This window comes from Aricia agestis, chromosome 5, assembly GCF_905147365.1.
Source record: "Aricia agestis chromosome 5, ilAriAges1.1, whole genome shotgun sequence".
NCBI lineage: Eukaryota > Metazoa > Arthropoda > Insecta > Lepidoptera > Lycaenidae > Aricia > Aricia agestis.
The window spans coordinates 10,022,307-10,037,833 of NC_056410.1; the positions used below are offsets into that span (position 1 = coordinate 10,022,307).

The following is a 15,527-nucleotide window of genomic DNA, read 5'->3' on the forward strand; positions in this document are numbered from 1 at the left end:
CATTCAAATAATCATTTGAAGTAAGTAGGCAAGAATAAAATTAACAAGATAAACCTTAAGCGTTTCTTTTACTTTGAACAGTATTTAAACAGGTAATTTTAGTAGTAGTAGTATAGCACGTAAAGTACTCACAGGACAGTCCCGTATGTCGCCCATGCCGCCGGCCTTCCTCAGCAGGGTGCCGAAGCTGTCCCCGTGCTCGCCCAGCGCCGCCTGCGCCGTCAGCGCCGTCGCGGACACGTAGTGTACCATCTGTCGATGCCAACAATTATACATTCAGTTCCTATAGAAGTTACGAAGTTATAGAAGAAAAACATCACGCTTACGGCCGTTCCCAATATTTGATCTATCTCTGGTTTTGCCCTACTAGAGATAGGAATAGCTCACAATTGACATAAAAATGTCTAATGTGAGCTATTCCTATCTCTAGTAAGGCAAAACCAGAGATAGATCAAATATTGGGAACGACCGTTAGAGATCTCGCAGACGACGATGCACGATGTTATTAATTTTACGAGCATTTTAGTGTAGTCCCTGGCGCGTAAAATCGCATATTATATGCTCTGTTAGCCGCGTAAATCCGTGGAGCACCATTAGCACGCAGTAGCAAAGACAGCGTTATGAATTAGCTCACCTGAGTAAAAGGCAGGGGTTCGGAGGTAGCTTGGCAGGCGCCACAGACGGACTGCTCGACGAGCATCATGGCGAACTTTCTGTGCGGCACGCAGTGGGGTGCCCGGCACGCGTCGTCGTCGCGTTTCTCGCCGGAGCCGGCGGCCACGTGCGCGTGGACCCTCAGGAGGAGGTGCTCGAAGCACTCGCTGGCGTCGGCCATGCAGCCCAGTTGGAAGCGCGCCCCGCCGCCGCCCAACGCCCGCCGCAAGCTGTCGGCCGCCGGCGCCCGCTCCGCCGACCATTGTAGCTGAGCGAATAGTTCCTGTAACAATAAACATAACGGTAAACATCTCGCTGATATAAAAACATAACTACATGAATGTTTCACATAATATTAGACGAATTACAACAATAACGTCTATACGTGTATAGAACAACAGTTTAAATGTGATATAGGTTCTTATAATACCTACATATGGCTAGTAAACTGTACCTACATAAAGTAAGTATGTACAAGTAATTAATACTTAATTCCATAGCTCAATTAATTAAAAATACCAAAACTCTCAAAAACTAAAATTCGATAAATAATTTTAATCACAGTTAGCACAAACAGTTACTGGTCACATCCAGTATTAGTCATACGATACACCTTGTAAGTTGTTTCTCATGAAAGATGAGAAATAACGACGGTTACATAGGATAATGTGCAGTAATATTATTGTTCTCATGAAATGTTAACGTAATTAATTTTAAATTTCAAAGTTAGAATTAACTTGCTTTAGTAAACGTAACCCAAGTCCCAACTCCCGAAATGTAATAGGCCAAATTGACTACATGTATTATTCGGGTTAAGGGACTATTAATCGGGTAAAATATTTTTTGTCACACATTACAAGTCATGAAAAATCTGACTAAGCATTTGGTAATAATTGCATTAAAATGATGTGTTTTTATATGCCAGTAATATAACGTGCACTGTGCACTGTGCAGGGTGCACTGACACAACCTTCTTCCTGCCGCTTTTTGTTCGTGACAGGAAACACTTTAAAATCATAATATCAAAATGAGCTCCACGTAAAAATCTAAGCTGGATCCCCAAACGAGACCACCTTTTCGTGTTGATTATAGCAATTTGGAGAACCCACAAACTTTATTTTGAGAAACTTTTTATGACGAATAAATAAAGGTATTTTTGTGCAGTAATGATTTACCCACCTGTTGTGTAACATTAGAATCATTACAACGTTTTGTCGTTGTCTGATATGGGCTATGGGCCATGGCACATTTACCTAAAGTATCAAGCAAGAAGAAGATGATCACCAAAATACTGTTATAAACTCTACCTCAAAATACTTTTACACAAAATATTTTGAGGTAGAGATTAAGATCAAAATAATTTAGTATTTTAAAGCTGCTAATAATTTATTACCTATATCCCTGTGCATTTCCAGATAAATTACTTTATTGAGTCATTAACACTATGGAATATGTACTGGAACAGCGTGCAATCGTCGTGTTATTATAATATTTGGTACATCAGCCGCGGCTGTGTGAACGCGGCCGCTATTGTGCCGTGAGAATAGAACTTCATGCTCTTACTCGATCATTTATATTTTCTATAAACTTATATTTTCTCCACTTCCTACTGTTTCTATGATATTGTTATATTACAGAAATATATAAAAAATCAGGAAGAGAAGAATTCAATTGTTGTACAGCCTGTATAGTGTATGGCGTAACATTTCGGAAGAAACCAACTCTGTAGTTTTATTAGGTAAGTCTTAATAGGAAGTTTTTTATTGAAAAAAATATCCACAGCCGAATGTAGAACCTCCTTCTTTTTGTAAGTCGGTTAAAAAATTACATAGTTTTTGAAACATATTCTCACATACTTAACACACTTTAACTTTTCATTTTGCGACACAAGACTATACCAACTCATTGTTTTAACAGACGTTTCGAGAACAAAACCTAGTTACAAAGATATATGGCAGCTATAAAAGTATTACCAAGAGCCTTAGGAAATTGACAATTCAAGGCGTAACGTGCAGACGTGCTCTCATGAATATGAGCTTTGTCTCAAGCGCTGGACATATTACCAACTAGTATACAATGGCCTTTTAGGGGGTCAAAAACGAACAATGCATTACAAATTTTACTCGTTCCAACAGTTATAGGAACAAATGTGTTTCAATTCATTTACGTCAGCAATACAGCGCATTTTAACCGACTTTAAAAAACGAGTTTCTATGTTTGTATGTATTTTATTATGTGATTATATTTTAGCTTCAGAGGGAGCAGCCACTGGGCTAGCCGAGCCTACAAGATTAAATACATACTTATTTAAACTGTTGCTGAATGTTCGATGAAACAGATTGCAGAAACACATATTAAAAAATATATATTTTAGCTTCACTGAAAAAAAAAATCACATTCTCATTTCTCAGTACACAGCTCAAACAGGACGACTTTAGCATATACCCATATTCTAGCAACTTCAACCGTTGGAATCCCATGAATTTTAAACGCCATTCAAATTAAATCGCGATTTAAATCGGTGGCAATTAACCGCAGTCAGCCCGGGATTAAATACATAATGAGAAGGTGTAATTACGTATGTGCATACTCACGTCTAACGTGTATTTCTGGTAACTAACGTAATTGAATATGCAATTTACATAACGTTTAAATGATATTAAATTATGCTGCTCTTAATTTTTTAACACGATTATACTCTTTAAAAATAGCTAAGCGCATACTAATTCTACAGTCGTACATAATAGTTAAAGTTAGAATAGAAATAATTTCTAAGATACTATATTGTATTCACAAATTCATGCTCTACGTAGAGTCTTCCCTTGCGAACTGTAGACTCGCATTTTTTACACAAATATTTTTTTTTCTGTTTTCATGACAATTGAAACTTACTCTAAACAGAGATACAGTTGGTCCGATAAGCTCCGGCAACTCTCGTCTCGCAGCCGATGGTGGCCGGGTTCTCGGTAGGGTGTTGTGGCGGACTCCAGCTAGAGATCCGCCAATCAAGTCCTTAGGTGGCAGTAGTTCCCGGTCCTTGAGACCCTCGATCTTCTGCTTCTGAATCGCCGTCCCACCCTTCTCGGGGGTCTCTTTGCGCTTGTACCGAAACTTAATCATTTCACCGCCTAGTCCGCATCACTGGCACTGACACTTGAAATTCACTCCTCAACCCTCATTTCAATTCAGACTCCATACCGGTCGTGATCGAAGACAATGCCTGCGCGCTAAATATACATAACCATCAATAGTCCGGACGGATAAGGTAATATACAAACTAGCCACGTACTCTATACTGTTTAGAATTCATCTAAACTCCTTGGATACGTTTAACTATGTCGAATAATATTTTAAAGTAACATTAAATTTAAACTCCATAATATAAGTTTTGGCGCGAAAACACCAGTTGTCACTACGAAGCAGCAGGTGGTATAAATGGTGTTTTAATTGGATTGCGTCATCCTTTAAATTGGGGGAAGCGCAAGTAGCCTAGCAACGATGTTTTGAACTTATTAGGTTATCGATGGCGAAGCGATCACTCCGCGTAAGGTTCTGTACTAGACTAGCTAGAGACTCGGCGCGGGGGCGGGAAACCCAACGCTACCTTCCAGGTAGTATCACTTTTTCAAAGCTTTTGTTAACACCGTCACGTGGGATATCTGCTATTACTTTCTGTCTAGTAGAAATACACGTTTGCCTCTCTTTCACGCGCGTTTCATTGTTTACGAAGACAAACGTAGAAACGAGTAAACTATTAAGCAATATATTTTGAAAGTATTGTTTAGAACACGTGTGTTGAACGCGAAGCAAACAAAGTTTTGGAACACCAAACCCTAGTGTGAGTAGTAGGTACATGTGCAGTTTGAGTAAAATTCAAAAAGCCTAAAATATTTAAAGTAGGGCGTTGACAAGATATTAAAATAAGTATATTAATGATTCAAGACTGTACCAAAAATTACCATACAAATAAATTAATAAACCAACTAACAACTATTTTACTATTAATAAGCACGTGTCGGTTAAAAAGTTTAGTTAGTAAGGCGCTTATTTTATCTATATACAGTGTGTAACAAAAATAAGTGATAATACTTTAGGGTGTGTACGTGTTCCTTGTAGAGAGTTCACTGTGAAAGTAGCAGCGCTGAAAGACGAATTTTTTTTTCACTTTTGTATGGGCAAGGGCCCGAGCGTCACGAGTTTATATGGTGAAGGAGTGCATCGAGCTAATATTATTTTAAAATTATGCTTTTATCATATATATTTTTAACAAATAAAACGTTACACACACTACGACACTACTACTAGGGAAAATGACAGATTTTTGAGTGACAAGCCTAGTCTGAGATCAGCTGAGTCCCAGAGACAAGAATAGAAAAAAAAAACTATGATGAAGTCAATATTTAAAAAAAATAAAATATATATATACATTATGACTACTACATATATATATATATATATATATGTAGTAGTCATAATGTCGTTGCAAGTAAGGTCGAATTTCGACCATTGGGCGATCTCTAGTTTTTAAAATTATGACTCATTTGACAGAAAATATATTTCATACCCGGAAACGTTTTTATATAGAGTCACTAGCCATTACAGTTGAATAATTTTCAATCAAGCTTATCAGAGGTCCACAATAGATAAGGCATATGTTTCTTATTAGTTATTACTTATTACTTTACAAAAAAAAATGGTAATTTGCAAATACTCCAAATAATTGTATGTGCATTGTGCATACATACAAGTATTTTATAAAACAAATACGAACTCTATTTAACTTAAGTATTGTTAAGTTACAGTAATTACCTAGTTATCTATTATGACGATCACTTAACAATGTAATGACACATCAATTAAGTGATTAAATACCTTTCAGTATGTTGGGATGATTATGAGAAATACATCACACTTGACATGGGTCACCCCGGGAATGTATGGGCCCTTGTAGGACCCTCTATCTGACTCACAGCACAAGAATGTTGGACCTCCGATATTTACGAGATTGAGTCACGAAAAAAAAAAATGTTTATCTAATTTATGGGGTCCGTAATTACAAATATGACGTCACTTAATAGTTGTTAAACTAATATGTATTCTGTGCTTATAGTCCCTTGGATTCCCCATACAGGTGAGATTATTCGACGATACGCACCTTGAGCTTTTTGATAGTTTTCGTAGATAAGTGTAAAACGGAAGCGATAGACCATTTGCAGCTTTTAACATTCAACATTTAACATACAATATTTTGTCAGAATTGTAATTTTACATGTTATGAAATAAAATAAATAAATAAATAAATAAATAAGGTGTTTTATATTTCTTGCAAAGTAATATTAAATTGGGGATAACTATTCTATAACATGCCAAATTATTAATAACAAAAATACAAAGTAGATCGCTATTCAATACAAGTTGTTATTAAATATGTAGTCTCTTACTAATTTATTAAAGTTAGTAAGAGTATGTTTTGTGACTAATATGTATCTGCAAAGCACTTCTGTGGCATATCAGTAACGGATAACTTAACCGGAAATGGATGACATTTTGACCGATTTTAAACGACCATAATCATAATGAGAAATCTCTAAAAAAAGGCATGACTCAGGCGAATCAAGAGCTCACGTATGTGCATTACCGTATTGGGGTATAGTATAAGCCGACGGTCACAGTATGTATTACAACATACAGTAGACTATCTCAGTCGAATGTATTAAATTAGACTCAATCAACACATAAACAAATATTTTACATGCGTGACCAGATTTCACATTGTTTTACTACTTAAACTAATGGGCAATCGCGCTATTATTCGTTTCTGCCTAAGCTTGAAGATATATAAAATTATTATATTACAGTACGAGCCTACGTTTCGCCTTACTAAGATAGCTTTCAATTGCCGAGGTCACTGCCAGCTTCTAAATAAGATCAGGCAGCCCACGCAGAATAAGAAACAATGTAATTATGTGACCACCTTTGTAACTCGCAGTAACGTGGTTGTCAAACAGCCCATAATGATAGAACATGATAGACGTTATATGGACCGGCAAGGTTACACCTGCCACGCATAAATTAAAAGGACCATACTTAGAATTTATTTTAATTGAAAATATTTTAAACCGACTTCCAAGGATGAGGTTCTATGTTCTTCTGTATAATATTATATTTTAATTTTTGTTCTACATTCGCACATCCCAAAAATTTAGCGTTACAAAACCAGACGTAACCAAAAATTGCATCCGATTCACTTTCATTCATAAAATGACAAAAGTTGCATCAACAGCGGATTTCCTTTGAAACTTGTCTAATCTGATATTAATAAACACGTTATTGGAATAGCAATAAGATTTGTACGGTGTCGGTAACCGTGGGACGATTCTCACAAGGTGCGATCCAGTTACTGCCGCCGGCTGTGAGAAAAATCAATTATAAAGTAAACAGCTTCCCATATTATTGTACCACCATATAGATAGCGCCATGGTAAATTATGTTTAATTAGTACTATATCTCACCGTTGGGCTATGATGAATAACTATGATTGCCAACACGATTTGCTATCTGTTGATGTCGATCACGAGCAATATTGGACAATTAATATGCCCTTTGCCAAGATGATTATAAAAACGTGTATATTGGTCTATCATGCCTCGTGGGCTTACGTGTAGAGGTCGAAAAATAGAAATGTAGCCAAGCTTAAAATTAACATTTGAACAAACTAATTAACTAAAATACAGATATTTAAAACTCTTCAATACGGGTATGATAGAATTGTAACGATGCAGCATAGTGTGAAAATATCACATTAATCCAATCCGATCCAATGAGCAAATATTATAATACAGAAGATTCTAACGGGGAAATAGCCCTTTAAAAGATAAATATTTTTAAGAAGGAAATTGCATGTCCGGTAAATGATTTACATTCGAACTCAAGTAACTTTTATGTTGCATTGTTTGTATGTAGGTATGAATCATGTCATGAAAGTAACAAAAGGCCTAAGTGAGATGCAACAGGAAAAGTTCGAGTCGTAACTCGTATGGCAATTTTTGTATGGTGTCGTCATCATTTCTCTGAAGGAGGGGGCAGATTTGAGTATCCGTGCGCTCTAAGCCTTACGAAATAGCGGATTTTATAATGTTCGGGTTTTTGCCATGGTCTATTTGGTAATTTCAAAGAGTCATCGCATCACAATTCACATGTTATGCAAATATCAACCTTAGAGCGGACAAAAAACTTTGAAAAGCCTCTTAAATCAAATGTCTTAATTATAGATAAGACATAATTAATTCTAAATTTGCTTCAAATTAAGTTTTAATTCGTATACATGCAAAAACACTTTACTCGTCTAACGTGTTTAAATTAGAAATCTTAGAGTAAGACATGTCTAGGGTGAAATTTTTGGTTTTGATGTTTTTCTTTACGTAAACTATTTGCATTATACTCGCACCTAAATAAATTCCAAAGGTCTTATTCTCTTGTATTGTAAATAATAAAGATGAAAATGTTTTCAATTTACTTAAGCAGTTTTAACTTTCTCGTTTGTACTCTTTAAGTCATAAAAGTTTTGTAATTGCGTGTAAAGTACAATAATTACGTGTCGTTAATTTACCGTTTCGATATTTAGCTCCTTTCACGAGAGCCTCGCGGTGAAGCCTGATTCGGTCCAACACGGCTCCGACCTAGACGACATGCTAAATTATTTACAATCGATTTGTTCCACACAACATAATCTATTATGGCGTATTGTGCAACGACGATAAGCTTTTATACCTCGATAACTATACTTAATGAAATAGTTCTTACTATACCTACGACTACTACAAACTATAATTTATTGGCAAATAAATGGTACGATCCCACAACAACTTTTAATAGACCTCAAACACATGTCGACTTTGGCTATTATTCCTGCTACCTGCCTATTGTGTTTAAAATGGCATGGCTCTACAAAAAGCGTTCACATGACAGAGGGTAGAGTTTCTACCTCTGGGATTCGAATTGAAATGAGCACATGTCGATTCACTTGTTTCTTCACCTCTGAGGACATTATTAATATATTTTTAAAGAGTATTTTCCATTTCCTGTACGCAGAAGATATCATCATCGATCTGTTACTAATGTTAAGTTGGATGTAGGCGTCCAGAATAAAGACATTTATTATGTGGGATGTAACTTGTGTTCTTTATGTCATCTCATTAAGTTATGAAATATGTAATAGAGACAGAGATCAAGAGATAGCTGCTTTATCACAATATTTAGTATGGTGGATGGCAACTAACATTTCGCGCGTAAAGGATACACAAAGAAACTTGAATAGTTAGTATTATAGTACTGCTTAACATAGATGTTTATCCTACTGCTTATCATAATAATTAATGTGTTTTAAAAAGGATTTATTATACTACTACTACTCTTACCATTATAAATTATCTAGCCATAAGTGGAGTATCCACCGCTAAGAGCCTCTGATCTGATTTAGATTTTAATTATAAGTAGCAAAAAAAATTAATTAGTTCTACGTTTAGACCATGTTTAGTAGTTTTTAGTTTGACTCTATCAAAAAAGATAGTGATTCTACAATCATTTCATTTGTACCAGACCGGCACCCGTATGTTGTCCAAGGCGAACGTATATGCAACGATATTGACATTTTTAAGATAGGAATTTGACCCTGAATATAGTGAACTGCTATATAGAAACCCAGATATATTGATATGTTGATGTATATTTCGCGCGCAGGGAACCAAGGAGTAAATACCACGTGAACACAACACTACTAGCACAACTCACAATGCACGATTATCAACTTTGTCACTATCACTTTTGCACTTACACATACAGTTAAACTATACAAATATACATAATATAATATATTCTTTGTTAAGCGTCTGTACGCTACGATAGAGAGGCCGCGTTTACTCGATTGCTGTGCAGTGACAGGCTGCGTAGGCACATGCGTGGAACAAGGACAGGAAATTAAGGCTTTGGCGCCTTCCGTTGAGGCCGATGAGGGGGAACGAGACGGCGCTATCGATACGAGCGGGGGGTATCTCGGCCCGATATAGCGGAGATGCAAGAAGCTTTATGACGATAATTAATATTCAGCAGAAGCTGTACTTCTGCACGCGAAGGAGTGAATACGTGAACTCGTTATGTCAATCAATTTTGCACGAACTACAAAAATTGATTTTTGCTTGGATTTTTGCATAATAATGGCTTTTAAATAAGCAAAACAATAAGCGGTTTTCATTACATTAAAAGTTGTCTTTCATTGGTCTCTACGTTTCATACTTCTCCAGCCTTCTTTAAAGCCCTACAACCTCTTATCATTTCTCTAAATTGAGAATTTTCGTAGAAATGCAATAAACTTAATGAGTTGAAAACCAACCTGATTTCTCTAAGCAATAAATTAGATATTTTGTCAGTCATAAATCTACTTAAAAGCTCCATATTTTAATAGAGCTTTGGGGACATGTTTTTGGGGACTATTTTTAGAAGCTTTACCTATGTGTAAAAAAGTATTTTGATAGTACTGTGTTAAAGATGACATTTAAAACAATACATGTATAAGCTTAGCTTTGAATATATAGATTGCAAAAGACTACATACAAGCTGAGCTTTACTTCGCAGACAAAAGATGCGACTTTTTGCGCGTAACCTACGCAATAGTAGCCTTTCTCTATCGAGTATAAATGTAGCAAAGCTCGTTACAACTGTACCTTATATGGGATGTGTTTAGCGGCCGGTTTGTTGAACTGCGTTTCCCGTGCACATAACACCATACAACACTGATAACACGATCCCTCTTATCACAATATTACAAAATCATCCCGGGTCTACGACATAATTAGATAATGGGACAGACAAATTAATCTTGTTTAGAAGGGTAAGACCACACTTTGTTACTTCATTTTAAAAGTGTCCATATGTGTGTGGTTTTTTTTGTTTTCACATTTTTATGTAGAGAAGTAGATGTGAAGAAGTAGAAATAGAACTATAAGAAGTTTAGTAATTAGTAGTATTGGGACACTTTCAGTGTTTTAGAGAAATAGTGCAGTCACAGGGATTATCTTTGTGATCAATTAAAGACGAATGTAAACAAACGATTCTATTACAACGAGGAAATACATCGTTGAAGTCGGAAATGCTGGCGCCACGATATTTTTAATGTCATTTCTAATTGCCCGCCTATTAACTGCCGGAAAAATTATATTTTCAACACATACAAAAAGGAACTAAAGATTTCTCATGATTGAAAAGAAATCCATACTAATATTATAATTGCGAAAGTGTGTCTGTCCGTCTGTTACCTCTTCACGCCCATACCGCTGAACTCATTTTGCTGAAATTTGGTATGGGTCCCGGGAAAGGACATAGGATACTTTTTGTTCCGGAAAAATATACGGTTCCCGCGCGATAAACGAGTTTTGGCGCAACGAAGTTACGGGCGTCATTTAGTATTAACATTTAACACACCATATCATACGACATACAGTAAAGTAGCTAAGCCGTGTCTTTACAATCAAACTCGCTCAACACAGCGGCATGTTTCACGCGCGTGCAACGATTCCTACTTTAAGTTGTCTGAAATTACACTAATGTGTGAGTGTGCGTACGAGTATTATAGTATAAAGGTGATCTACTGTATATTATATGTATTGTGTATGTAAATTGTAAGCAGTAGGCACATTTTGCAGTCGTCTCGCGTAAAAGCGAGTTTTGTTTGGGGAAATGTGTCGATGTTCCACTTCCTCGCACTTGTTCGTTTCTCTCGAGACCCGTTCTTGACGAATTTGTGACTTGTCGTAAATACTGCCTACAGTCTACACGAAATACTAAGTTATATTATAATTTGCATATTAACTAGTAAGCGTATATGGCGCTAAAATCAATTAGGCATATCCGAATCGAATATAAAATCGGATGTTAGACTTACAAGTAGATTTCACTTATTTAATGGTTATTCTATAAATTAAATAACAAGTGTCGTTTTATATTTAAGGAAGTACTTAATTAGAATTAACTTAAAATAATATTAATCTGAAATTTAATAATATGCAATCCAAAGCTATATTGTAGCTAAGTTTCCTTTAGCAAACATTTAGTTTGATAGATAAATTAAAATTATAACAACTTCATATTTTTATACCTTTTCTGATAAACCTACGATTTAATATGTCACTAGAGGACACACGCAACCCCGTTGATCCAAAATTTGTTTATCGCGCCGGAACCGTACATTTTTCCAGAATAAAAACTAACCTATGTCCTTTCTCCGGACTCAAGGTATCTTCATGCCAAATTTCAGCAAAATCGGTTCAGCGGTTTAAGCGTGAAGAGGTAACAGAGAGACAGACAGACAGACAGACGGACAGACTGACAGACACACTTTCGCATTTATAATATTAAGTACTTATGGAAGTATGGATATCATATGTTATTTATTTTTCAAGTTGCAAAAACATCTAGTCAGATTTCTTAAGAAAATGCGTCATTCGAGTTGGGAAAAAAGACATACAAAACTTACCGTTTATTATTTATAAATTACAGTTTTTCTAAAAGAATGAAATCTAGAAATTTAATCAGCCTTATGAATAATTAATTTTATACTTACTTCACAAGAATCCTTGACAGCAGGAATTCTTGAACCCAGAATTCATTAATTCATTCGCAGTATGTAGTTAACCGCATAAAACAATTAAATGAGACGTGTTTTACCTGTACTGGGATTTTATTGTCATTATTTATTAGTTATTACATAATGCGTAGAACAAGAATTAGATTGCAACATGCATGAGCTTATGACCCTGAATAGTGAATATCAAGCACCTATTATTTATTACAAAGTGCACAGTACCTCTATATTATCATGAATACAGGCGTAGCATGGTCACTATAGAAACGGTTTCTTTCTATGGAAGAATAGACAAATTGACAGTTAGCTGTAAGACAATGGAAATCCGCCATTTTGTCGATAAAATCTGTCAGTATGTCGATTCTTCTATAGAAGGAAATCGTTTCTATAGTGACCATGATACGCCTGCTGGAGATATGATAATGCGTTCGGACACAGATTTATACTAAGTACTTACTTCGTAAGTTCGGGTAAAAATGTCAGTTGAAAACGCGTATCAAAGATGTTTTCCGTGTTTACACTTTAGATTTTCTACCTCTGCAGTCTCTTTAGACTCTTTAGTAGTCGGGTCTACTCTTTAGTAGACGGGTTCAGAAACAGATCCAGTCCCAGCCTAAAATAGTTCACGGATAGAAATAGGCATACCAACGTCAAAATCGCTCACATATTTATTACCAAGATTTGTGTTTTTATATCCTCCTGAACCACGCATTTTGAAAAATTGGTTGAATGTAACAATACAGGCTCTGAATACAGTGCAATATTGCAATGTATACTACTAATACTGCAATATTCGTGTTTGTGTGTGTTGACCGGACAAGCGAACATAACGAACCGCGACGTCTCGGTCCGCGGTCGTGATCCGCCGCGCTTCGTGTTATGTAACGCTAATTGAACGGGTCACAGGAAATCCTTATCAAGATAGAAAGTATTATTGATAAACGAATTCTTTCGATATAGGTTTATACTTTATAGTTATAGCTAATGCGTATTTTTTGCTTAAACTAGATCTGGCCAACTGTAGAGAACCCTTCTTGGCAGTCGGCCTGAAAGTTGGAAAAGTCATTGGTACAAACAAGTCCATTCAATATTAATGTACAAAAGTGTACATTAATATTGAATAGACTTGTTTGTATAAAAGTGATCCTTATATCGTTGGCATTAAAATCCTGGTAAAAGTAAAAATACTCTCAACTTACACGATTCATATAAAAGTCTCTAGTATTTTTATCAGAGCTCATGTAACGAGGCAAAAACTGAGAATTCCAATTTCCAACTATGGTTATTTGGGCTAGGTCGTAGTTACGAAACAATACACAGATAACGAATTGCAGATAATAAGTAAGAACAATTCGCATACCACACCAGACCAGAGCTGACCAATCTGGAGCTGCTCGGTTGAAGGTTGCTCTGCCAATCACAGAATGCACTGGACCATGCATATACAACCTTTGGGTCAACGTGTTGCTTAAGTTACCGATAGAGTGAACTGGCTTCTGGCCTATTGATTTAATAGTTTAAAATATATCAGAAGTAGTCGTGATCGTGAATTACCTCATAGTTGATATATATCAATGTAATATACGTTGTATATTACATTGATATATAAGAAAAATCAGTGAGCATTTTTGTTTAATAAATACTATCGCAAAGACTTGTCAAATTCTTCGATTCTAGAAAACTCTGTAAAGTTAATCCAAAAACTGCCACATATCTCGAATCTGTGACTATTGAGTGCCATAAGCCCATTTTACGCTTTTCTGTAATCTGCTTTGAGCTTTTAAGCTCCTTTTACGTCGACACAAGCACATAAAAAACCTTTAATACTGCACTGTTGTAAAAGGTTTAGAGTCCCCCTAAATACTACTTTTGTCATACTTCAAAGAAACGTGACCCAACGTAGGTTTTATTTATTAATAGCTGAGATTATTAAAAGGCTAAACTGTACCTACGACTACGTGCAAATAGAAACTAGAACTTAGCAACCGACAGCAATGGCGCGGGCGTAAAAACAACTACCGTAATGGACCATAGCGATATCATACCGTAAATGTCCACATAAAAATGTAATGTATGAAATACTAGACACTTATATTTCAAACGGAATCACTGTATATGGATTTGCCTACATTAGTAAACGTTGCAAATAGTTTACCCACGAGGATTCTTGGAAATATACTGTCTCAATTCTCAAACGATTTCATTCATGCGAAATATAACCAAATGAGAACATTATCTTTTTAAGCAATAAACACATTTTAACAGATTTATAATTAACTTACGACATAAAGAATGTATTATATGTATGTATGGCATGTATGCAAAAATCAGTAACAACACCATTGATTGCCCCGCGAACATGCAATGCAACCGCAAGCGCGCCTCAGTCGTGTGTCAGATGGCAATGACATCTGCGATGATTGACACAAACTACAACCAGGCACGTACTATCGCACATCCTACCAGGTTTTGTATATTATTAAAACAATAATCTATATAACCACAGAATGTATAAATCAGTAGTTAATGGGCTTATGACTACAGTGAAAATGCAAAAAAAAGAAATGCTGACAGATTTTTTTAAACTCTAAAACGGGTCTAAACTTTTTATGACAGAAATTTCACACGGACGAACCCGCAGGAATAACCTAGTTTAAAGTACGTATGAAACCGAATAGATATTAGATACGTCAGTCAAAACGTAAGCGTAGAAAGTTTTGAAGTGCCTTTACGTGAGTCACATTCTGTTGACATTTTCAATTCTTCATTTTCGGTCGCGAGCGACGCACGGGCCTAATTTTCGTCTAACATTTGCTTTTGTTAGTAACATGTTACTCTTTTAACAATTTTATATCGTGGGCGTATTAGAAGCAAAAACGCAGACCTTATGCATTACTTTGTAAGTACTTAATATTCTCTAATCTTCCTAACCTTCCACTACGTATATAACTTATTTTCTATTTATGTAAAGTAACTAGGCGGTAGTATGTTCGTACAACATAAACATAGCTTTACATGGAAATACATCGGAAAGGCGTTAAGAAAAACGGACCGTAGGTTGATACTAATACAGGTACAAGATGATGTCATTACGACATTCTGATGGCTTCCTACGAAAACTAGAAATATCAAATAGCGGACTATAATGATACTTGTATTGGACTGCAGTGTGCATTTTATTAGCAATCAAACATAATATCACAGAATGATATTTAAATTGCTTATTAACTGGCTAGCT

General features: G+C 35.8%; 1 protein-coding gene across 5 annotated transcripts in view; it reads right to left on the reverse strand.

Moving 5' to 3' along the window:
• The window catches only part of LOC121727173, a 72,307-nt gene that overhangs the window by 4,629 nt on the left and 52,151 nt on the right, over window positions 1-15,527 (reverse strand). For 2 of the 5 annotated variants that reach the window (XM_042114850.1, XM_042114854.1), the window contains 2 exons: window positions 635-937; window positions 133-252 (listed from right to left, as the gene is read on the reverse strand). In XM_042114850.1, coding sequence (XP_041970784.1) covers window positions 133-252; window positions 635-937 — 423 coding nt within the window. Of the gene's footprint in view, window positions 1-132; window positions 253-634; window positions 938-3,546; window positions 3,882-9,254; window positions 9,561-15,527 lie in introns of those variants that run through there. The other 3 variants (XM_042114853.1, XM_042114852.1, XM_042114851.1) reach the window with 3 other exon arrangements.